Below are 23,939 nucleotides of genomic sequence, written 5' to 3'. Positions count from 1 at the left end.
CATGATGTTGGACAAAAGAGACATGGTGTAACCTTAGAGAGGTTACATACTAGTGAAGGAGATGACAACTAAACAAACAAGTAGTTACAGATAGTCTTTATATCATATATTTTATTTAAAAGGTTTACTGCAACATTGTTTACAATAACAAAACATTGGAAAGAAACTAAATGTCCAACAAAGGAAAACCTATTAAATGTATTATGGTAATCTATATCATGGAATTACCTATTTGTACTCCCAAAAGATTATAAACTGTTTTCTGAGCAGGGTCTTGAAGAAGGTATAATTTTTTCCTTACTAAGAAATTACATTGATCATTCAATCAATACTTATTGAGCTCCGACTCCATGCCATTCATTCTAATAGGCATTGAATAAGGTAAAGATGAACCCAATCCTAAGAACTCTGCCCTCCTGGAACTTATAGTCTAGTAAGGTAAACAGACAATCATAATTGCTATTACAGTATAATAAGAACCAAGGCTGGAGTGAACCCAAGTTCTGTAGACACTATAAAAGGAAGACAGCTCAGATAATGAGAAGGAGGAAGGGGAGGGGGACAGAGGGGGACAGAGGGGACAGAACAGAAGCTCACTGAGGGACTGCAAGCAGTCCGATATTGCTGGAGCATAGAGGGGAAAACGGGAGGTAGAGACAAGGCATCAGAGGCCCCATCGTGAAGGGGTTTGCAAACCAGATGAAGGACTTCGGATTTTACCCTGAGTGCGAAAGGAATGCATTGAAGTGGTTACAGCAGGGGCATGATGTGGTCAGACTGGCAGTTAGGAGGAACCTGCCTGCTGGGGCGGCACAAGCTTTGGAAAAGGAGGGGAACCTAACCAGGAGGCTGCTGCAGTGACCCAGGTGAAAGGTGATGCTGACCTAAACTGAGTGGCAGCTATGGGAATGGAAGGAAGTAAATCTATCTGCGAGAGATAAAGTGGGTAAATTAACAGGACTTGCTATTTGATGTAGAAGTGAAGTCTGGGGAAGTAAAAGGAGACAGAGATTTCTGGTTTGCAGGCAACTGGAAGGAAGGGACTGCTCTTCTATGGCAGACATTCTACTAAGTGCTGGGGCAACCAGGATAAATAAGACACGGTTCCTCCCATTAACGAGGACACATTAACACAGAAGGCAAACTATACCATGATGGGACAACAGCCAATATCAAAAATAGGCTGGGAGTGCCGACAGGAAACAGGCTTTTCCTGAAGGATTGTGTGTGGGGGTGGGAATTGGGGGTGGGGGTAGAAAAGAGGAGGCTTAATTCTGTAGACACTGGCATTTCCGCTGTCCATCCAGATTCTCTAGCCTTTCTGTCCATCCTGCAAGTTACCCAATTCCCTTCAAGACATGTCTTCACTGCTTAACTTAACCAGAGTCAGCTTCTAGTGCTTGCAACCAAAAGCCCTGTCTGGCACATTCACCCAAAGCATACTTTGTTTGCTTTTTTAAAGAAACTTTGAATTATTATATTTCAAATAAATAATAAATAAGCCAATTATGGAATGGAGAGAGCTTGAGGTTAGCATATTTTTTTTTTTTTTTTAATTTTTTTTTGCGGTATGCAGGCCTCTCACTGCTGTGGTCTCTCCCGTTGCAGAGCACGGGCTCCAGACGCGCAGGCTCAGCGGCCATGGCTCACGGACCCAGCTGCTCCGCGGCATGTGGGATCCTCCCGGACCAAGGCATGAACCCCTGTCCCCTGCATCGGCAGGCGGACTCTCAACCACTGCACCACCAGGGAAGCCAAAGGTTAGCATATATTTTTTTAATTTTATAGATTGGTTTGGAGGCTGGTCAAAAATTATGAGGGTAAGAGTTCATGGTCAGAATGCTTTACTGTCTTTTCAAGTTAACTTAGAACTTTTCTGTTCAGAATTTTAGACCTACAACATCTGTACACACATACTCTGTGAGAAGCATGTTGCTTGTTTCCTGATGCTCAAGCATCTCCCAGCAACCTATTGTACCAGCATCTGACACTTTATCCGGTATGTCTCCAAGGTCCGTTATCCCCTCCTATCTTAAGCTAAGATCACGAAATTCTTATCATCCTTCTAGGCTCCAGGTGCCCTGAGGGTACATTTTAAACATGACTCATCAATGTACTCATAATACTTAGCATGGGACTTTGCATAGAGTAAGAGTTCTACCGAACCACAGGCTGTTGGGATGGATTCACGCCTGATCCTTAGGCATACTGGTCTTACACAGAGATTGAACGACATAGAGAACATCATCGCTAGAAAAGAACTAACAAACCTTACAGGTGGGAAAGTAAAATAGTGCAGCTGCTTTGGAAAACAGTTTGGCAGCTCCTCACAACGCTAAGTATAGGTTACTACCCAGCAATTCCACTCCTAGGTATACACCCAAGAGAACTGAAAACGTATGTCCACATAAAAACTTGTACACAGATGTTCATAGCAGTACTATTCATAAGAGTCAAAAAGTGGAAATAAACCAAGGGTCCAAACTGAGGTATAGCCATACAATGGAATATTATTCAGCCATAAAAAGGAATGAAGCAGTGATATATGCTACGACATGGATAAGCTTTGGAAATGTGATGCTCAGTGAAAGAAGAGAGACACAAAGGTCACATACTGTATGATTCCATTTATAGGAAAATGCCCAGAACAGGCAAATCCAGAGAGATAGAAAGTAGATTAGTGGTTGCCAGATGCTGAGACGAGGGGGAAATGAAGAGTGACTGCTAATCAGTATGGGGTTTCTTTTTGGAGTGATGAAAATATTCTGGAATTAAATCATGGTGATGGCTGTACAACCTTATGAACATACTAAAAACCACTGAATTAATTGTATACCTTAAAAGGGTGAATTTTCTGCCATGTGAATTATATCTCAGTGAGAAACAGATTTATTTTTTTAAAAAAGGAAAAAGAACTGAAAGCTCCCAGCACACAGTAACCCCATCACGGCTCACCTTTTTATCTGAAGGCGCAATTCAGTACAGTCCTCTGATAACTGGCTGTTAGCGTCTTCTAAGCTTTCTAATGCCAATTTAAGCTTATTATTTTCCTCCTCCAATTTCTGCTTGTTGAAATGCAGGTCTGCTACACAGGTAATCAAATCAGGCACCTCTCTGCAGGTGAAAGAATGAATGAGAATAATCTTCAACATCTCTAATCCCCTCCTATCAAAGTAAGGCGAACGGTTAAGCCCAAACAGGCTTAAATATTCCTGTGAGATTTTCTACTCTGTCTTCATTCATCCTCATTAGTGTAGTTTATTTACACAGTATTTATTCAAGTACCTATTACAATAGCATCAAAGATTTTTCCAAAATTCCCAGATATTTAGCACCTGCCACTAGTGAAGTCGACTTCTACAGCTTTTATTTCCTTCTTTCCACTTTGCTCCCAACACCTGCCGCTGTCTACGCTGAAGAGTTCCTATTTCTGCCTGGGTTATGGAAAGTCCTGAAATAAACTGACACTGTACTCTTTCAGTCAGGAATCTTGGCAGGTTTGAATAGGCCTTTAACTAGGAAACAATTCCTAGAGTCTTATAATTGTAGCCTGAAGCTCACAATTTAGGACTCATCTTTCCTATAATTTTCTACAGCTTGTTAATGTTTGTGGGTGTCACTCTGGCCCCTGACATGGGATCATAAACCCTGCGAGAGTCAGGACTGTGTGTTTCATGGAGTCCCAGGCCTTCTCTTCCTCCTTGCCATATTTTCTTAGAGTTTAGCACAGATTGGCTACATGGGTCCTACTCCACCATTTTCGCATGGATAAACCTGAAGTGGCAAAGATAAAATGAGCAAGGACAGGTCCAGTGGTTAAGACTCTGTGCATCCCATGCAGCGGGCGTGGGTTCGATCCCTGGTCTGGGAACTAAGATCCCACATGCCATGTGGTGTGTGGCAAAAAAATAATATTAAGGAAGGATAGAGTCACCTCCCCTTAATATCTAAAACTCACATTTAGCAGAAAACAGCTTTTCTCATTCATATCTAAAAGTATCTATTAAAGAAGTGCTTTAAAAGTAATCCCCCAGGGCTTCCCTGGTGGCGCAGTGGTTGAGAGTCCGCCTGCCGATGCAGGGGACACGGGTTCGTGCCCCGGTCCGGGAAGATCCCATATGCTGTGGAGCGGCTGGGCCTGTCAGCCATGGTCGCTGAGCCTGTGTGTCCGGAGCCTGTGCTCCGCAACGGGAGAGGCCACAGCAGTGAGAGGCCCGCGTAACGCAAAAAAAATAAAAAATAAAAAAGTAATCCCCCAAAGAGCTTAAGGTCAATGTCATAATTGTACTTCAAATGGAATTTGTTTTCCATGGAAAACACATGAAGTCAAAGAAGGAGAAGTGTTTCATGAGTGAGAAAATGTTAATTCATGTCATACTAATTTTCCATAATTTGTGTTCCTAGTGAAACTACTTCTAATGCAATTGGGATAGAATAGGTAAAAGTTAAAAGTAAATTATGTTAGCCCTACCACACACACACACAAGAAGAGCTAAGTGACTTTATTGTAAATAAAATACATAAATCTACGAAATAAATAAGAAAACTTGAGGCACTTAAGAAAGCATTGTAAGTAAGAATGCTTACAAGACTCCTTTAAACATGTCTCCACCCAAAGCCTCAAAGCTCCGTGATACAGACTCTGTTATATCTGTGGTCATCTTAACTGAAACACATATAAGAGAGGTTTATGAAAAATCCATTTCTCCAAACCACAAGAAAGTGGCAGAACAATCCCAAAGACACACATTCATACTTGCTACACCTGATTTTCTGCTGTCCTGTTCCAAAGCAGAATTACCCGTTCTGCTGCTTGATCCATTATTCACTCCTTCCCTGTAACCAAAAAAACAAAACCAATGAGCTAGGATTCTTTGTCAAACCAAAGCTTAGCTAATTTTTCAGTTGTGTTCTGTACTTTCTTATTCAGGTCTTTCTTTCTGAATTTTAAAACCATCTATTCATTCAGCAACTACTTGGAACCCAACACCGTGCTTAAATACGGTCATAGAAAAGAAACATAAGGCGTACCTCCACCTTCCGTAAACTTTTAATCTAACGTGAAAAGAGAATGTGCGCACAGAAGTAGGTAGGTGTCGAGTACAGCAGCTGTGCTTAGGGGATGGGAGGTCTCAGTGGGTCAGGAAGTTGATGTAGTTTAAAGGGATAAGTGGACACTTGTAGAGGTAGCAAGACCTTGGGCCTTAAAGAAATGGGAAGGAAAAGACACAAACAACTAATACTTTGGGATACATTGATGGTGTTCTTTCTCATGAAAAATCAAGTTGAACCTAGACTAACTGTACCTTGGAACATTTCACACCTGAAATTTGGGGAACCCTCTTCACAGGCCTCTATCCAGGACACCAATGCTAGCTCTAACCCCCAAAATAAACATATTAAAATTTCAACCATTTCTTTTCCAAGAGTCTTTATACTATGATTTTAGTTTTATCACTTAACCTTTCTAAATGCCAAACCCTTAGATGACCTCTCTGGAGCAGCTACAAAAGCCACTAAATTTGTACTTACATCCCGTTGCATTTCAATGTGAGATGTCTGTCAGAAGATGACTGAGCAGAGTAACTCAGACATCACTCTTACTATTCCTAGATCTACATCCATCACCATTTCTGAGTTTCTGTTCTGATATTTTGTATTTATATCTCCCATATTTTTTTCTTTTCCTTTCTACGTGTTATAAAAATAAGTTTTCTCTTCAGCCCTCACGCCACTTTATAAATGAATTATTGATATTTTTATTACACAATCAAACCTAAATATTTTAGTAAGAATAGAAAATTCATAAGAAAAGAGGACACAAACTTAAGGTCATCGTGCAGAGGTAATCATTTTGGAGTATATTCCTCCCAACTTTTCTGTGCATATTTTTATTTCTTGACAAATAAGGGATCGTACGACATATACAGATCTATGGCCGATAGTTTGAAATTAATACATATGAATGTTTCTCTTGTCAAATATTTATCTAATTATAATTTTGAGTGACTAATTAGGATTCTAGTGTATGGAAGTATTGTAAGTCATTTGTCTAAATATCTGCTTTTAAATATTTGCATTGCTTATATTTACCACTATCATAAACAACGTTCTGCATATATAGAGTATATGATTGGTTATTTTTCCTGAAGTTACATTATTTGACCACATTACATATTTTTAAGGGTTTGATACACATTCCTAAATTGCCCGTGAAAAACTGTGCCAACTTACACTATTACCAACAAAGTAGGAGAGGGCCTATTTCTCCACCTGCCCTGATGACATGGGATGGAGTCATTCTTCTAAATCTTTGTTAACCTGATGGGCACAAATGATATGTTCTCTTTATTTGCATTTCTTTGATTACTAGTAAGATTAGATATTTTTATATATATTTATCTTGCCTTGACAATTAACTCGTGTATAACAAACAACATCTCAGTCACATTTTTTTTTTTTTTTTGCGGTACGCCGGCCTCCCACCGCCGTGGCCTCTCCCGTCGCGGAGCACAGGCTCCAGACGCGCAGGCCCAGCAGCCACGGCCCGCGGGACCCTCCCGGACCGGGGCACGAACCCGCGCCCCCCGCACCGGCTGGCGGACCCCCAACCACTGCGCCACCAGGGAAGCCCGTCAGTCACATTCTTTAAGTCATTATATATTAGGAAACCATTGACCAAAACCGCCTGCCTTGGCCAGGCATGATGATAACCACTTGCATGAATTGTCTCACAACAGGAGGTCCCGATAGAGCACACAGTACTGGGCTTCCCTGGGGGCACAGCGGTTAAGAATCCCCCTGCCAATTCAGGGGACACAGGTTCGAGCCCTGATCCGGGAAGATCCCACGTGCCGCAGAGCAACTAAGCCCGTGCACCACAGCTACTGAGCCGGCGCTCTAGAGCCCATGCGCCACAACAAGAGAAGCCCCCTCAGCGAGAAGCCCACGCACCGCAACGAAGAGTAGCCCCTGCTCGCCGCAACTAGAGAAAGCCCGTATGCAGCAATGAAAAACCCAACACAGACAAAAAAAAAAAAAAAAAAAAAAACCACCACACAGTGCTACCGCAGAAAACTAACCAGGAGAATGTGAGAGGAGCCAAAAAGAGGAAGGAAGAGACTCTATGTCCTGCCAACCTCCCAGAAACCCGCACGCTGGAACCCATCTTGGCAGAGGGATGCGCACGCCACCAGGGAGGATCCTGAGTCAGAATGATGGGTCAGAGACAACACGGAAACTAACCCCATTACCGCAAAACCCGAGACTGCGAGCCACGTGGCAGGGCAGTCCTCCTGGGTTCCCTTACCCTGCTGCTCTCCACCTGGGCACCGCTTCCCAATTAAGTCTCCTGCTTTGTCAGCACATGTGTCTCCTTGGACAATTCATTTCTGAGTGTTAGACAAGAGTCCACTCTCAGGCCCCGGAACGGGTCCCCCTTCCTGCAGCATATACATCCTAACCCCGCATGAAATCTAGCAAGTTTTGCCACCGTTTGGGCTTAAAGCATTCTTTAAGAGAACCCCTAGTACATATCAGCTGGTAGCTGGAGATTGGTGGCTGAGTAAAAGCCAAAGGATTAGGCTTCCTGTGAAAGAAGATGATGCGTCTCCAGTATCCGCCCAGGGCACCTGATCTCATGGTACCATTCTCCTTCTCCTTTCTCAGCTTCACCATCCTTTCCTTTTCCTTTTAGCCTCCCTATATTCTAGGCTTCTAAATTACACTCACTGACTACATCTCCCCACTGACCTTAAAAGGGAGTTCATGCTGAATTTAGATTCATTTGGTGACTTGGTGGTCAGTACCAATAATTTGCTTGACTCCTATGCCAGAAGAACGTAATAATATGTGCTGCCCCTAATCACAATAAATGAATGTTATCATAATTAACATAATAGGTTCTCAAAGTGTGCCCGTCACCCCCCACCAACTCCCCCCATCAGTATCAGTGTCACCTGGAAACATGCTAGAAACGCAAATTATCAGGCTTAACCCCAGACCTACTCAATCATGGTGGAGATACCCAACAATCAGATAGAATACCATTTAGGTGATTCCAGTGCACACTCAAATGTGAAAAGCACCAGATTACAGTATTTCCATCAGCGCAGAAAACAGTGATTAGCATTCATTGTAAGCAATTGTTAAAACAGAACCTGAAAACACATCCTGCTGGGACGATGATTACCATTTGTTTCTGCAGTGAGCTATCCATTCTCTCATGATGGCCTGGAAGGTTTCCAGATTCACATGCATGTCTCTCTTTTCAGGATCGAGCCTGTTCCACAGCTCCTCAAGGCTACCATCTTCAGAACCTTGACTAGTTGTTTGTCTCAGGTAATCTATTACTTTGGTAACTCTGACTGAGCCTTAGGAAGAAGAAAGCCAAGTTAGTTTTAAAAGGTGCGGAAAGATTATTTTTTAAAAATGAGGCACTTAACTCTTTTAGGTCCCTTGGGAACCTAAACGTGCCTTATAACCCTCGCAGTACTGCTGAGTTGGTATCACAGAGTAAAAAGAGCACTGGCCTTGGGTTGGAGTCTAACAGTTGGGTTGGAGTCTAACAGACTAGGGTCAAATCTTGGCTCTGAACTGTATCAGCTGTGTGGCTCTGGGAAAATTGCTCAATCTCTCTGAGCCTCAGTGTACTTGTCTGTGAGATGATGCTACTACACAGAGTTGTTGTGAGATCTAAATAAGAACGATATATGTATTCAATAGTCACTTGTGGGAAGTGATCAAAATGCCACTTTATTTTTGTCTCCCATTCTTTTCTTAAAAAACATTCGGATGAAATTTCAGCCTCCAGTAAGTGGTCTGACTTTTATTTGGGGGGAGGGGTAGAAAAGTCATTCTCAGACACAGTCAGTCCTACTATCACATTCAGAAATTAAAGTCAAACAGACTATGTTAGTTATTAACACACCAATCTTCCTTAAGCATAAGACACGTCTTTTAACTAAGTCCTGACTTAGGCTAGCTGCTTGAAGGGGAGAAGGAAAAGGAAGTAGAAGGTTGATAGGGTAGATGCAGAAGTGAAGATTCTTCCCCCAGAAGGTAAGCAGAGACCCTGATATATATATAGAATAAGTCCAGTATATAATTAGAAGGAGGGGAGAGTTGTAAAGGAGACTGAACAACTTTAAAGAGAGTATTAATTTAATGGAAAATGTCATTTGGCTGTGACAGGAAGAAATGGAAATAAAATTATTAATAATTATTTAGAGAGATGATTTCTATTCCTGTTTGCAGTAGAGTTGGAGAGTCAAAAAGAATACCTATATCTCATTTTCCACCACGAAAACTCTGGAACCTCAAAACTCGAAAGTTCTTCTGTATGGTTTTGCAATGTGTCAACGGGGCCATGAAGTGCCCAGATATTTGATCAAACGTTATTCTGGTTGCATCTGTCAGGGTGTTTTTGAATGAGATTAACATTTAAACTGGTAAACTAAGTAACACAGACTGCCCTCCCTAATGTGTGTGGGCCTGGCTAGAACAAAAAGGTAGACCCTTCCCCAAGTGAGAGTCATGCCTTCCTGCATGACTGCCTTTGAACCCGGACTTGTCTTTTTTCCTGACTTTGGACTCAAACAAAAACATCAGCTCCTTCTCAGTTTTCAGCCTGTCGACCTTTGGACGGGTTCCCTCCTGGTTCTCAGGTCTTTGGACGCTGACTGGGGCTAAACCATCATCAGCTCTCCAGGATTTCAGCTTGCTCACTCACCCTGCAGATCTTAGAACTTGTCTGCTTCCATAATCATGTGAGTCAATTCTTTACAATAAATCTCTTTATGTACATTACACACGCACACACACGCACACACACGCACACGCACACACACACACCCATTGGTTCTGTTTCTAACACATCTCCCATCTCCCTTCAGTGGAGCTTCCTTATTTTCTTCAGGGAAATAGTTCCTTAAATTCTGTCCAAACAGAGAGGCTTTGGGGCAATAAATAAGTCCCATTCATCCTACCAATATAATTAAGAGTATAGGCAGGGCTTCCCTGGTTGCGCAGTGGTTGGGAGTCCGCCTGCCAATGCAAGGGACGTGGGTTCGGGCCCCGGTCCGGGAAGATCCCACATGCCGCAGAGCGGCTGGGCCCATGAGCCGTGGCCGCTGAGCCTGCGCGTCTGGAGCCTGTGCTCCGCAACGGGAGAGGCCACAACAGTGAGAGGCCCGCGTACCGCAAAAAAAAAAAAAGAGTATAGGCAAATGTTTTGCTATGAGAATGTTCATTATGGATCATTATGGTGCTGTTTATAATAGAGAAAAAAATATCCAATTGAGACATATTGTTTAAATATATTATGTTACATCCCCCAAAAGTACAGTATATAAAGCAAATTTGTTGACCCAGACAAGTACTCAAAATTATTAAGTGAGCAAAAGCAGATTATAAAGCAAGTCTGGGAACATTCCCGTACATACTTAGGGAACTTGTTGTATATAGCTTAAGGAGAAAGAATGACCAAAAACAAGCCTTAAACCATTGTGGTGGTGAGGTGGACAGAGTCCAGGGTGCCCCTTTATGATCCCTGCTTTCTAATGTTTACACCCCTGTGTAGTCTCCTCCCTTGAGTGTGGGCATGACCTGGGACTTGCCTCTAACCCGTAGAATATGGCAAAGGAGACAGGATTACATGTATCTAATTGCATGATTAAGTTACATAAGATCACAGTGCCTATCTTGCTGGAGTCATTCCCTTGCTGGCTTTGAAGAGGCAAACTGCCATATTATGGACTACCTATGTTTAGAGATCCAACTAGTAAGAAACTGTCCAGCTGACAGCAGCAAACCTCTGAAGCCCTCAGTATTACAACTGCAAGAAACTAAATCCTGCCACCTAAAGCAGGTCGTTCCCCAGTCGAGCCACAGATGAGACAGCTGCCCTGGCCAACATCTTGACTGCAGCCTTGTGAGTGAGTTCCTTAACAGAGGACCCGTGTAAACCATGTGTGAATTCCCAATTCACAGAAATTGTGAGGTAGTAAATGTGTGTGTGGTTTCAAGCCGCCAAGTGTGTCGTAATTCAGCAACAGGAAACAACATAAGTAGTTTGGGTACTGCTCATCTGAAACCATTGTGTATGTATTGTAGAAGAAAGCAAAGGAACATTTATACTGGTGTCATTGAGACCAAGATTTTCTGTGGTTGAAAAAGGGCATACAGATGAGTAAAAGGGCATATGAGATGAGTAAAAATGCTGTAGTCCTGAATTTGCTTTAGAAGGAAGACTATGAACTCATGATGCAATATATCTTCAAAAATTTTTAAGTACTTCTTAGGTCTGCCCACTGAAAATGCCTAGAAACAACCACCATCCCCTGCCCCCAGATTGTGGTCTCTATATATTATTTCCCATTAAAAGGAACCATGGATCCTTGAAGAAATAACTGATTCCAAGGTTGGGGCAGGAAATGTATGAGATAAGTCTAAAGACTTTTATAATACTAGGGAAAACAAGGAAGCTACTAAAAAGCATGGGGATGTCTCAAAAGTATTAGTACCTGGGACACCTGGTTGCTCCAGGAAGTAATGAGATGCTCAAAGAAAGATGGGGACAATGCAAACAGACATAGGAGCCAGCTTAAAGAATATCTTGCCAGCCAACTCTGGGACAATTTGAGCATCAAAATAAATAATGATAGTAACAGATTATATATATTGAATTAAGAAGAATCCAGAAATTCATAGTGATATTAATTCATTTAGTTAGAGAAATGGTAAAACCCTGATGATAGATTGACAAGTAAAAAATATAGAAAGAATATTGGAAATTGAACATTTTCTATTTGGCAACCACCATGGTAAGAATTGATTTAGGCAAGAAATATCAAATGATGCTATGTTTCTGATCACCGATTCCAATGTGTAGGGTTCTTCCCCCTCCCCCCTACCCCACCCCACAACATACACACATACAAGCAATTCTCAAGACACTGGGTGTTCTACAGTTCAACCCAATTCTGACACTACCTATGTGGTGATAGTGTCAGAGCCACAGGTTAATGGCGCAGTCTTACAAAACTGACCCCACCCCCTGTAGACACCAATTCAAGGCCGGGTTGTCACCTGTACTTCTGATGGACCAGCTATAGATTGGAGGTTCCCATGACTCCTCTTTGTGTTCCATTAATTTGCTAGAGCAACTCAAAGAAATTTTTTACTTACTATATCACCAGTTTATTATACAAGGATATAACTCAGGAACCGCCAGAGGGAAGAGATGTACAGGGCAAGGTATGGGGAAAGGGCCTGGAGCTTCCGCACTCTGCCACACTTTTCAAATGCCACACTTTCCAAATCTCCACGTGGAAGCTTTCCAAACCTCTCCTTTTGGGTTTTTATGGTGGCTTCGTTACACAGGCATGATTGATTAGATCATTGGCCATTGGTGATAAAACTCAATCTCCATCCCCTCTCCCCTCCCTGGAGGTCTGGGGAGTGGGACTGAAAGTTCCAACCACCTAATCACATGACTGGCTCCACTGGCAACTACCCCTCGTCCTACGGTGGGGTCCAAAAGTTATTTCATTAACATAAAAAAGGCACCTTTGTTGCTCTCATCACTTAGGAAATTCTAATGGTTTTAGGAGCTCTGTGCCACAAATGGGACAAAGACCAAATATATACTACTTATAATAAATCATAATATCACAGATACTAAAACTAGTGAGTGTTTGATGACGAACAGAATGTTTACATAGATTCAAAGTATCTTCCCATATTTATTAATTACTGATGAAATAAAAATTCATATTCTAAGGCAAGTCAAGGAAAATTTAAACATAAAATATTTTCTCTGCTCTTTTGCCTCCTCTCTCCCCTCTACTGTGCACTGTGTATCTACATTATGCATCCCAAACATCCCCATCAGCAGAAATACCTGCTCAACCAAAAACAGCAACATTCTCTGAGCATCAGCAAGACAAATCCTTAGGACCTAACCTTCCTTCTTAATCCTGTAAGGAGCCACGATGACCCACGAACCACTACTCGCTTTGCATGCTTAGACCTGGATTGTGTAGACTGTCAGTAATATGTCGTTGAACGTACAGCCCTCTGTCTCAAAATGTGCTTTGACCTTTAACAGGCAGAACAGTTCTCAGAGCTTTCGGAAAGGCTGTTCCTGAGTTATAATCCTCAACTTGCCTCGAATAAAATTTTCCCTTTCTTTCTCAGATCGACTGAGTGATTTTTTACAGCCATTATAAAGGAAAAATAGTAACTTTACAATAGGGGTATTTGGCAAACTCCACACTAATCAAGTGATCAAAGTTAAAAATCCTGAAATATTGTACGGAGAAGAACATAACATCACTTCCGTAGTGTGCCTACAAAAATGTAGAACCTGAATAATCAAGAGGAAATATCATGGACTTCCCTGGTGGCGCAGTGGTTGAGAGTCCGCCTGCCGATGCAGGGGACGCGGGTTCGTGCCCCGGTCCGGGAAGATCCCACATGCCGCGGAGCAGCTGGGCCCGTGAGCCACGGCCGCTGAGCCTGCGCGTCCGGAGCCTGTGCTCCGCAACGGGAGAGGCCGCAGCAGTGAGAGACCCGCGTACTGCAAAAAAACCCCAAAAAACAAAAAACAAAAAAAAAAAAAAGAGGAAATATCAGATGTTCTACAAAGTAACTGGCATATACTCTTCAAAAATTTCAAGGTCATAAAAGACAAGGAATCGAGGAGCTCCTCCAGATTTAAGGAGACTAAAGAGATGTGACAACTGAATTCGATCCTGGACATGGAAACAAAAAATCTATAAAGAATATTATTGGGGAAATTGACAAAATTTGAATATAGACTTTTAAATTAGATAATAATATTGTATCAAGGTTAAATATCCTAATTTTGACAATCATTCTGTGGTCATGCATGCAAATGTCCTTTGTAGGAAATACACACTGATGTACTTAGGGGTAAAAAGGCACAGTATCTGCAATTTACTCTCAATCAGAAGCACAATCAAGCTTTTATCCTGCCCTTCCTTTGGGAAACAAGACTCAGCCACGGCCGAATAGTTGCTAGGCAGGGTAGAGTTTCCTTTTATAGATATTCCAGCTGATAAAATAGGAAGGAATAATAGACTATCACCTTTCACAACACCTAATGAAAGAATAAATCTAGGACTTCATCCTCAAATAGTTTTGTCTTCTGATAAAAATATATACACCGTCTATGCGGAATCTTGCCAAAAGGAGATACAAAACTTTTATCTGATCAAACCTCTAAATGTAGGGGACAAAGAAACAGGTTGTGTTTCTAAGACCACACAATCACCAAAATTCAGACTGGGGGAAACTATGAGATAAAAGAACCAGTTTCATTAACAAATAACTTAAAATACAAAAAAGAGAGAATAGGAAGGGAACATAGAGATAAGCTAGACGGCCAATAACAATGAACAAACTTTTCTTGGATATTGATTGGAACAATTAAACTGTTTAAGAAAAAATAAATTTCTCACACAAATGAGAAAACAAATGCTGATAAGATTTTTTTTTTTTTTTACGTGGGCCTCTTACTGTTGTGGCCTCTCCCGTTGCGGAGCACAGGCTCCGGACGTGCAGGCTCAGCGGCCATGGCTCACGGGCCCAGCCACTCCGCGGCACGTGGGATCTTCCCGGACCGGGGCACGAACCCGCGTCCCCTGCATCGGCAGGCAGACTCTCAACCACTGCGCCACCAGGGAAGCCCCTGATAAGATATTTGATATTAAGAAAGTATGTCACCTTTTTAGTCATAAAAATGACATTGTATAGTTGTGTCTGAAATCAGGCTTTATCTTTTGAACGTACTGAAATATTTACAGGTGAAATAATATGATGTCATGGATTTGTCTCCAACTAATCCAGAGTGGAGGAGAGGAAAGTGGGTGGGGCTAGAAATGAGACATCATTATTTACGACACTATTTACATTATAAGGGTTATACCTCTTTACTCCTGTATATGTTTGTAATGTTCTATAATAAAAAAGTTTTCATCCAAATAAAACAAAACCATATTGACCAAGGAATTTGTGGAAGGTTATACAACAAATCATTAACAATGCTTACTCAGGGAAACAGGATTACTGATGAGTTTTTTTCCCTTCTTTTCTATAAATTATTAATTTTATTACAGTGATCACAAGCCATTTACATGCTAAAAATTACTTGCGGAAATTTTAAAAAGAACACATCTCTAAGAAAAACAGAACTGAAAATCTAAAATTAACTCAAAAATTTGAGCTAAATTTGTGTAGCAGTTTTATACGTATGAAGTATATATTTCTTGTGAGGCAACAACTATGAGAGGTAAGTAGTTCCAGTCAATGATTGCAGCTGGTGAATCAGTTGATAAGCTCAATAAAATCATTCAAGACACTGGTAAAATATGCAAAACAGGTACAAAGAAATTAACCAACATCTAGACGGCCACCCTTCCTCCCAAATTAGGTTGTACCCACCACGTGTGTAGACACAGATGCACAGAGCACCACACATAAGCCATTTCCCTTTCTCTTGCAATAGAAAGTACAATGACGTGACGAGTACCACCGAACATTGGAGCAGATAATTTTCGACTGACCTCTGCATTTGGTGTCACATGCATTAAAAATACTTGTAAGCAACTCCTCTTCACAGGTCCTGTTATTGCTATAGGTTACATCTTCCTTGCCATCATCAGTTCCTTGTTTCCACCCTAGTAGAAGAAAAAGTTTGCATATCCAGATGCTTTTCTGTGCTAATATGCTTAATTGGTAAATTTTTTTGTTTTAATTTTAACAAGAAAACATATTTAAATAAAGAGTAGTCCACAATACTGGTTACTGAACTTGAATAGATCAAGCAGAAAAAGTGGTCTTGAAGGGTCTCTGATTATTCATTTTCCTTTCCTTATAAGTTTTATAAAGGTAGAATAAAAGAAGAGATGACGAAGAGGGAAATGAGCTTTACTGCTCTGTAATGTTAGAAGCACTCTGTGAAAAAGCAAATAGTGTAGCACAAATAGAAATATTTTAAGAAAAAATAGAGGGAACGTAAAGATTAGCTCTACAGAAAATGTGCCATTTTACATTGTTTTGTTTTTCAGGGCCTATCACAGATGGGACTCTGTAAGCAATCCTCTAAATAGAATTCCAAAATTTCATTGAAATTGGCCTCCAAAATTTACATTCTCCCCTGGTCTACTTTATTGGCTCTACATTTTCTTACATGTTTTACTCTCACAAACACAAAAAATGCTAAAATGGTAGTTTTCAGCAAGGCATGTTGGAACTATATGAACTTTAGCTCCCCTGTATCTATGGCTTCCCATCATGCCATTCTAATTTGCCCAGGAGAAAGTTTGTTTTCAGGTCAGCAGAGGAATGCCAATGATTATGATTGTAAATACAATCTAGAATTTCTATCAGGTTTATAATTGAAAGCATAGAAAATACTTATATTTCACATCTAAGAGTTTTTTAAGAGAGGAAAACACAATTTTAAGGGAAAGATGGACGCCTCCCTCCAAGTTTCGATAATGTACACTGGTATTTCATTTTAGTTCAGGTATTCTCATAGGGATATGCTCAAGGCTTTATCAGAAGAACAAATATTAGAAGATGAATATTTACCCTCTTCATTCAGAGATAATTTTTTCACCACTGAATCCTGAGGAGTAAAAAATTCAGAGCTCTGATTAGAGGTGGAATCAAAGTCAAGGGTTAAGGCACTGAAATCATTTTCACTACAACAGTTTTTCAAATCCTTGTTAGAGAAGAGTTCCCTTTTTCTGGTCTGTGGTATCAAAGATGTGTAATTCTGGGAGCTCTGTGATCTAGGCCTTGAGATGTTTTCCGAGCTTGTGAGGATAAGAGAATATGTGGCATACTCAGGAGGGCTGAGATGAGAGATGGATGGGGTTCTTGGAGATGCTCGTTGAGGATGTGAAGTAAAGGCACCAACTTTCTCAGGGCTTGAGGAGCGAGGGTCGGGCAGAGGAATGGCAGCAGTCATCATTTTCTTCAGTACCTCTTCAAAGTCTTTCTTGGGGTTAGTCTGTGGACTGTCAAACCTGCTAGATTGGTATCTGATAATCTGTCGGATGGGACTTGTACTCTCTTCTCTCTTTTGGATGGCTTGGATTTTTCTACAGATGCTTTGCACTGGGTTATGCCGCTTCTCAGCTGCTTTCTTGACAGAGGCCATTGTTGACTTTCCTCCAATGAGACAGAGGAAGTGGCTAAAGTACCGGCAAAAGTAGACATGTTTTTCAAAGTTAGCATTGTCCTAACAACAATGTAGCAATAGCTAGTTATTCCCAAACCGACTTTGGCGGGATCAAGATGTCTTTAAACAACTATCTTTAAACAATTGCTTTTTTATATTTAAGTATAGTTGATTTACAATGGTGTGTTAGTTTCAGGTGTACGGCAGAGTGATTCAGTGATACATTATATTCTTTTTCAGATTCTCTTCCATTATAGGTTATTACAAAATATTGAATATAGTTCCCTGTGCTATACAGTAAGTCCTTGTTGTTTAAACAAATGCATTAAACAAATTTCCGCATGTCTAACTTTGGCCCTCAAATTTCTAGAAAATAATAACCGCTAACATATATAAAGTATTTCCCATGAGCCAGGCGTGGTACTAAGTTCCTTATATGTATCAACTCATTCATCCTCAGAACAACTCTATGAGGCAAGCATTACTATTAGCTCCATTTTCAGGCACAGAGAGAATAGGGACATGCCCAGAGTCACCTTAGGTAAGTGCCAGAGTCCAGATTTGAACCCAGTTAGTCCTGCTCCAGAGGACCCCAACCACATTGCTTTTCACATATATGTCAAATACGATGACGGTGATGATATGAAAGCTCCCATTTGAGTACCTATTCTGATTCTCAGCTATTGAGAACTTAATAAATATCCCCTTTATTGAGCATTTTACATGTATTATGTCTAAACTTCACACAAACCCCGTCAGATATGTAGAAATATCCCCTTTTCACAGATAATAAAACTAAGTCTCAAAAAGGTCAAGTAATTTTCTATTGGTCACATCTCTAAGATTTGTGCCAAAGATGGTCTGACTGCAGCATCATTTTATTTAATGGCAGCATATATGACCTTTAAAAAAAAAGAAAAGCATGATCTCACTTCTTATAAGACAGTAATTAAAGAACTTGGAAACAAATCCAAAATTTTGCCTAAACTGGTAAAATTTAATCTATGCAAAGAGTTACAATAACTTGAATAGTTATAAACAAATAGTTGAATAATTACAAAGAGTTTGAAAGTTACGATTTTTAGAACCTTAACGAAAATTTCTGTTCAGGGCTCTTTTTTAAAAGTCCCCTAAAAGAAAATAAACAAAGGGGCATTTAGAAAGACTGGGAAGAAGAAGATGCTCAAAATCTTCTCAATCTGGCTCATTCTACCTCAAGACGTTGGCCACCAGCTACAAGCTAATGAAGTTTCCATCAACAGAATCCTTCGCTATTTAAGGTAATGGTCATCTTCGAACCTTTATGTTGTCACTTGACAACACCCTCCTCTCTGTCTATCCAAGGCTTATCTTTCAATGCCAAGCCTGAAACACATTGCCCTATTAAAATCCTGGAATCAGCGTATACTCAATGAACTCAAGCTTTCTGTTCTCTCCTAGAATGTATAACTGTACTGTATATTCTGTCATTTAATTAGATTTTATCTTCTATTCTTGGACTACTTCAAATGTGTATGTACATTGTCTCCTCAATAACACTTTTACTTTCTGGTATTCAAAAGCCATGATGTGATTCTCTTTTAGATACTCAATACATTATTGTTGGCATCACTGATAACAGTTCTATGTAATACAAATAATTACAAGGCTTGTGGACTCGTTCCCCAGCTGCAGTGAGTGTTGGCTCTCAACGACTTGTAGCTACTACTCTTTCTGGAGAATTTCCCCTATCCAAATGGGAGCTTCTCATTGCTCAGGTGGGAGGTTGGCAGTGAAGTAGTGGTAATGACAGAAGAGAATTCACCTGAGAATACAGTGCATTCCAAATCTACGGCTGGCTGGGGTGGGGACACGGCAGGAGCCATCTGACTTCCCCGTATCAAGTAAAGACCCTCTTAAAGACTGGCTAAGTATCTGTCAGTGTTCTCAATGTGATGTGACTGTTTTTCCCTTCTAGAGCCAGTGAACTGAGGGACAGGTTGAGCTTGGGGCTAACAGAAGCCCTAGAACCTGAACCTCAGGCTCCTAGATCTGTCTGCCTAAGAACATCTGTGAACCTCCATGTGGGATGCTATTTGAGCACCATTGAAAAGCCTCCCTCTGTGGGCATTTGTGACTGATCCAGATGAATGTTCCGAGTATATTAGACACTACATTTCTATCTGCTTTTCCGAGGCATTTTTCTCCTCCTACCATCTGTTTTCTAAACGTCCATGACTCACCTAAGTGAGCCCTGCTCCACGGTCTCCTGTCCGTCCTGTCCAAACATTTTCTTTTAGTTTTAGATCCTGGTAGAAAAGATTTACTGCAATCTGCCAAAACACTTAAAAATACAAGCCTAACTTGCTTTGTGCAATAACTGTCATTGAAAGAGTACTAAGTGAAAATTAAAAACTGAAGGTTAATTGTACTAGTAGAATCGGTTGCTTGGAGTCTCTCTTTTACAAGGAATTTCCTCCTTATTTATCTGTTTTAGGTGATTGAATATTTCCTATGTAAAGATGGTACACTTGTAGAAATCCCAATGGCTTCTTTTGTTTTTAAATTCTCTGAACCTCAGTTGTACTCCATACCATTCATTCCTTTAGACATTCAAGCCATGTCTATTAAGTACCTAAGATGCGCTAAACCCAGTGCAGATATGGGTGGCGCAATGACGAGCAAAACAGAATATCTGCTCTCCTAAAATTTTTGGTCTGTGAGAGCTACAGATAAAAACAAGTAAGATACTGGGCTTCCCTGGTGGCGCAGTGGTTGGGAGTCCGCCTGCCGATGCAGGGGAACGCGGGTTCGTGCCCCGGTCCGGGAAGATCCCACATGCCGCGGAGCAGTTAAGTACGTGAGCCATGGCCGCTGAGCCTGCGCGTCCGGAGCCTGTGCTCCGCAGCGGGGGAGGCCACAGCAGTGAGAGGCCCCCGTACCGCAAAACAAAAACAAAAACAAAAACAAGTCAGATACTAAAATTGCCAGATTAAATCCAGGATGTTGAATAAAGTTTGAATTTCAGATAAACAATGGCTAATTTTTTTAGTATAAGTATGTCGCAGGCATCAAAAAGTTGCACAGGAAAAATCTATACTGAAAAATTATTTGTTGGTTATCTACAACTCAAATTTCTCTGGGCATCTTGCATTTCTAACTAGCTGAACCTAACAACCCTAAAGCCTAGAGATAATAAATAATTACACACTAGGAAAGAAAAGTGCTAGGGGCTATGAGAGCATATAATAGGGGTTATCCTAGTTTGGGAGTAAGGACAGGGAAAAATCGGGGGCATCTATTATGTGTCATGCACTGTGCATAATGTTATACAGATTGTTTGCTAAATCCAAGGTTATAAACAGAAAATTAAGTGGAAACATAAATCTGCTGTAGGAATGTCTATTTGGATTCACATTAGATAAATGTAATATAAAATAATATTAGAGATTATCCAAACAAGTTACTTCACTAATTTTATTTCTCCTCTTGTTTTACCTATATCCCATTGTTCTCATTTCTAGAATGAGTCCCGTTATGATTATTGCCTGAATTGCCTTGTTGTATGTAGTAAAGCTCTTGAATCAACACGTTTCAACCATCTCCCTGATCCAGAACTATAAAGCAGTAACTAAAAACCTCTAATGCATGGCAACACCTATAAAACAAGTGTGATGTATTTCTTATCTGAAGTAAGATTATTTTCGCCAGTGATGTAACTACAGAGTTCAACATAAATCTCTAAGACATTTGCACTCTGAGACTTACAGAAAATTTTCTACATTTGTTCTGAGTTCCTAAAGAAGTCTTCAATAGATTAGAATAAACTCACCATGTATGTATAACATAGACACTATCTCATATGCCTTAGGAATTTACAAAAAATATTAGAGCATAATTTGTGTTTTCAATATCCATATTCTTCAGTCACTAAGAAAACAGTTGGATTTCTTTGCAAAGAAAGACAAGATTTATACAGAGATACAAAAATAACGTCCTTGAAGAAGATTTTTAGAAAGATTTCTGAATCAAACTCTGACTCAAAAAAGATTATGTTGACAATGTAATTATCTTTTCTTTAACAACCATTTAAAGTTCTTCTCCCTTTACTAATAGTTATTGCTTGAATCTTGAACTTTCAAACTTAAGATCAAGTAGGCTTATTTTAACAATCACTTGTTAATTAATTATGAAATCCAGGCAAATCTTTCATGACTCACCTAAGTGAATTCCACTTGGTGGTTTAATTAAGGCAAAGCCCTTAATTAATGTATGTAAAAAATGTAAATACATATGTATATGTAGATAGATAAACAAGGGGTTCCTTTTGCCAAAAGAGTCCTTCACTAACAATTAGATGCCGGTAAACTTTTTTTTTTTTTTAACATCTTTACTGGAGTATAATTGCTTTACAATGGTGTGTTAGTTTCTGCTTTATAACAAAGTGAATCAGCTATATGTATACACATATCCCCATATCTCCTCCCTCTTGTGTCTTCCTCCCACCCTCCCTATCCCACCCCTCCAGGTGGTCACAAAGCACCAAGCTGATCTCCCTGTGCTATGTGGCTGCTTCCCACTAGCTATCTATTTTACATTTGGTGGTGCATATATGTCCATGCCACTCTCTCAATTCATCCTGGCTTACCCTTCTCCCTCCTCGTGTCCTCAAGTCCATTCTCTATGTCTGCGTCTTTATTCCTGTCCTGCCCCTAGGTTCTTCATAACCATTTTTTTTTTTTAGATTCCATATATATGTGTTAGCATATGGTATTTGTTTTTCTCTATCTGACTTACTTCACTCTGTATGACAGACTCTAGGTCCATCCACCTCACTACAAATAACTCAATTTCATTTCTTTTTATGGCTGAGTAATATTCCATTGTATATATGTGCCACATCTTCTTTATCCATTCATCTGTTGATGGACACTTAGGTTGCTTCCCTGTCCTGTCCCGGCTATTGTAAATAGAGCTGCAATGAATATTGTGGTACATGACTCTTTTTGAATTAGGGTTTTCTCAGGGTATATGCCCAGTAATGGGATTGCTTGGTCATATGGTAGTTCTATTTTTAGTTTTTTAAGGAACCTCCATACTGTTCTCCATAGTTAGATGCCAGTAAACTCTTTATTGACACATAAGAAGAAACATCTGTTCACTGAGATGTTCCCAGGAAACTCATCTTTAGGGAGACCAGTGGGAGAGCAGAGCATGGATTTCTACTTAACCAGTAAACTTTATATTTGCCAAATCACACTGTTTTTAGTCTCTTTGTGACTAGTATATAATGTGATAAAATAATAACACTTTTTCCCACCCTCTCTAGATAGATGGTAGCAGCTGTTAATCTAAATGATTTGCAAACCACAAGTCCCAGGTTTAGTAAATGCTCAGTGAGTCTGCCATCTACAAACCTTTTTCATTTCTAATAATTGCAAGCTGGTGAGACTGGAAGCATCTCCTCCCACCACTCACTTAACCTTGTTATATTAAGCTCCTTGGCTGGGTCATACCAAGCTTATAAACATCTCATATTGGAACCATTCCTGAAATAGGACAGTCACAGATTATGCTTCTGAAAACTGTGTTCTTCTGTTTCAGTCCTTATTATAAGAAGTCTGGTTTTCTTCTCAGAGACCAGGAAAAAACCTATGATATATCTCTAACGCCAAGAACTCGGGTGTTCCCACATTCTGACAGTCTACAAAACCACATGACCACTTTCTACTAACACACATTCCAAATGACCAAGGCTAGAGACAACAACTCAGTGCTTTACCCCTCTGAAAACAATTCTGGGATTTGTTTCCAAAAAAACGTTTTTGGGGAAGCTAGCTTTATCGCTTTCAGATACTCATCTTTTCTCCCAATGTTTTCAGTGTTTTGGGTTTTTTCCCTACAGTTGTTTCAAATTTTCAGTGAGCTCTGTTGAACCTCCATGTATCAAGTTTGGAGGTTTGTCTCATTCACAACAAACACATTGAACTGGAGACAACAAAGTAGCTACATCTGGGGTTGCTTTTCCCTGTTTAGGGGAGGATTTTCTTGACTTTCGATGACTAAGAGCCACCATCAGCCAAAGTTTCATTATTTGCTCCGGGAAAACTCACCACCTTATTTTCACTTCCCTTCACCAGCATCCAAAGACCGTCTGCTGAGAACTGGAAATGGAGAGAGAGGCCTGCAGATCAGATGATGTGGGTGGAGCTAACGTCTGCCAGGTGGTACGGAGCGAGGTGAGGCACAAAGGCTGGAGAAGAGGGAAGCCACTCACCAGCTACACCTGTCTCTCGGGTTCAGCGAGGCTCACGGGCGTATGGGCGTGAGGAAAGGCACGGGGAGGCTGGGGACTAACTACAGCATGCAGAGGATCGGCGCCGTATTGGTGTGCTCGCCACCCCGTAATCACAACGTTATCACAAAATGAAGATCATCTAGAATATACTCTCTAATCAGGATGAAAAGTCTTTTTTTTTTTTTTTTTCGGTATGCGGGCCTCTCACTGCTGTGGTCTCTCCCGTTGCGGAGCACAGGCTCCGGATGCGCAGGCTCAGCGGCCATGGCTCACGGGCCCAGCCGCTCCGTGGCACGTGGGATCCTCCCGGACCGGGGCATGAACCTGCGTCCCCCTGCATCGGCAGGCGGACTCTCAACCACTGCGCCACCAGGGAAGCCCGAAAAGTCACTTTTTAAATTAAATTTCATATGTTTCTATTGGGCCAAATGCCGTATGGTTTCTCGAAGA

The 23,939-nt window shown here is 40.8% G+C and overlaps 1 protein-coding gene across 1 annotated transcript in view; it reads right to left on the bottom strand.

Moving 5' to 3' along the window:
• The window catches only part of IRAG2 (inositol 1,4,5-triphosphate receptor associated 2), a 98,082-nt gene extending 74,729 nt beyond the window's left edge, over positions 1 to 23,353 (bottom strand). Inside the window, exons 1-7 of the mRNA XM_060024451.1 lie at positions 23,305 to 23,353; positions 16,618 to 17,225; positions 15,588 to 15,701; positions 8,192 to 8,372; positions 4,757 to 4,836; positions 4,588 to 4,666; positions 2,956 to 3,114 (exon numbers count right to left, since the gene is read on the bottom strand). Of these exons, the coding sequence (XP_059880434.1) occupies positions 2,956 to 3,114; positions 4,588 to 4,666; positions 4,757 to 4,836; positions 8,192 to 8,372; positions 15,588 to 15,701; positions 16,618 to 17,191 (1,187 nt within the window). The 5' untranslated portion in view covers positions 17,192 to 17,225; positions 23,305 to 23,353. The remainder of the gene's footprint in view (positions 1 to 2,955; positions 3,115 to 4,587; positions 4,667 to 4,756; positions 4,837 to 8,191; positions 8,373 to 15,587; positions 15,702 to 16,617; positions 17,226 to 23,304) is intronic.
• Positions 23,354 to 23,939: the final 586 nt, after the last annotated feature.

The sequence above is a fragment of the Delphinus delphis genome, chromosome 11 (genome assembly GCF_949987515.2).
Source record: "Delphinus delphis chromosome 11, mDelDel1.2, whole genome shotgun sequence".
In the NCBI taxonomy this organism is placed as follows: domain Eukaryota; kingdom Metazoa; phylum Chordata; class Mammalia; order Artiodactyla; family Delphinidae; genus Delphinus; species Delphinus delphis.
Note: the sequence above shows the minus strand (reverse complement) of the source record. Positions and strands in the feature narration are given on the sequence as shown.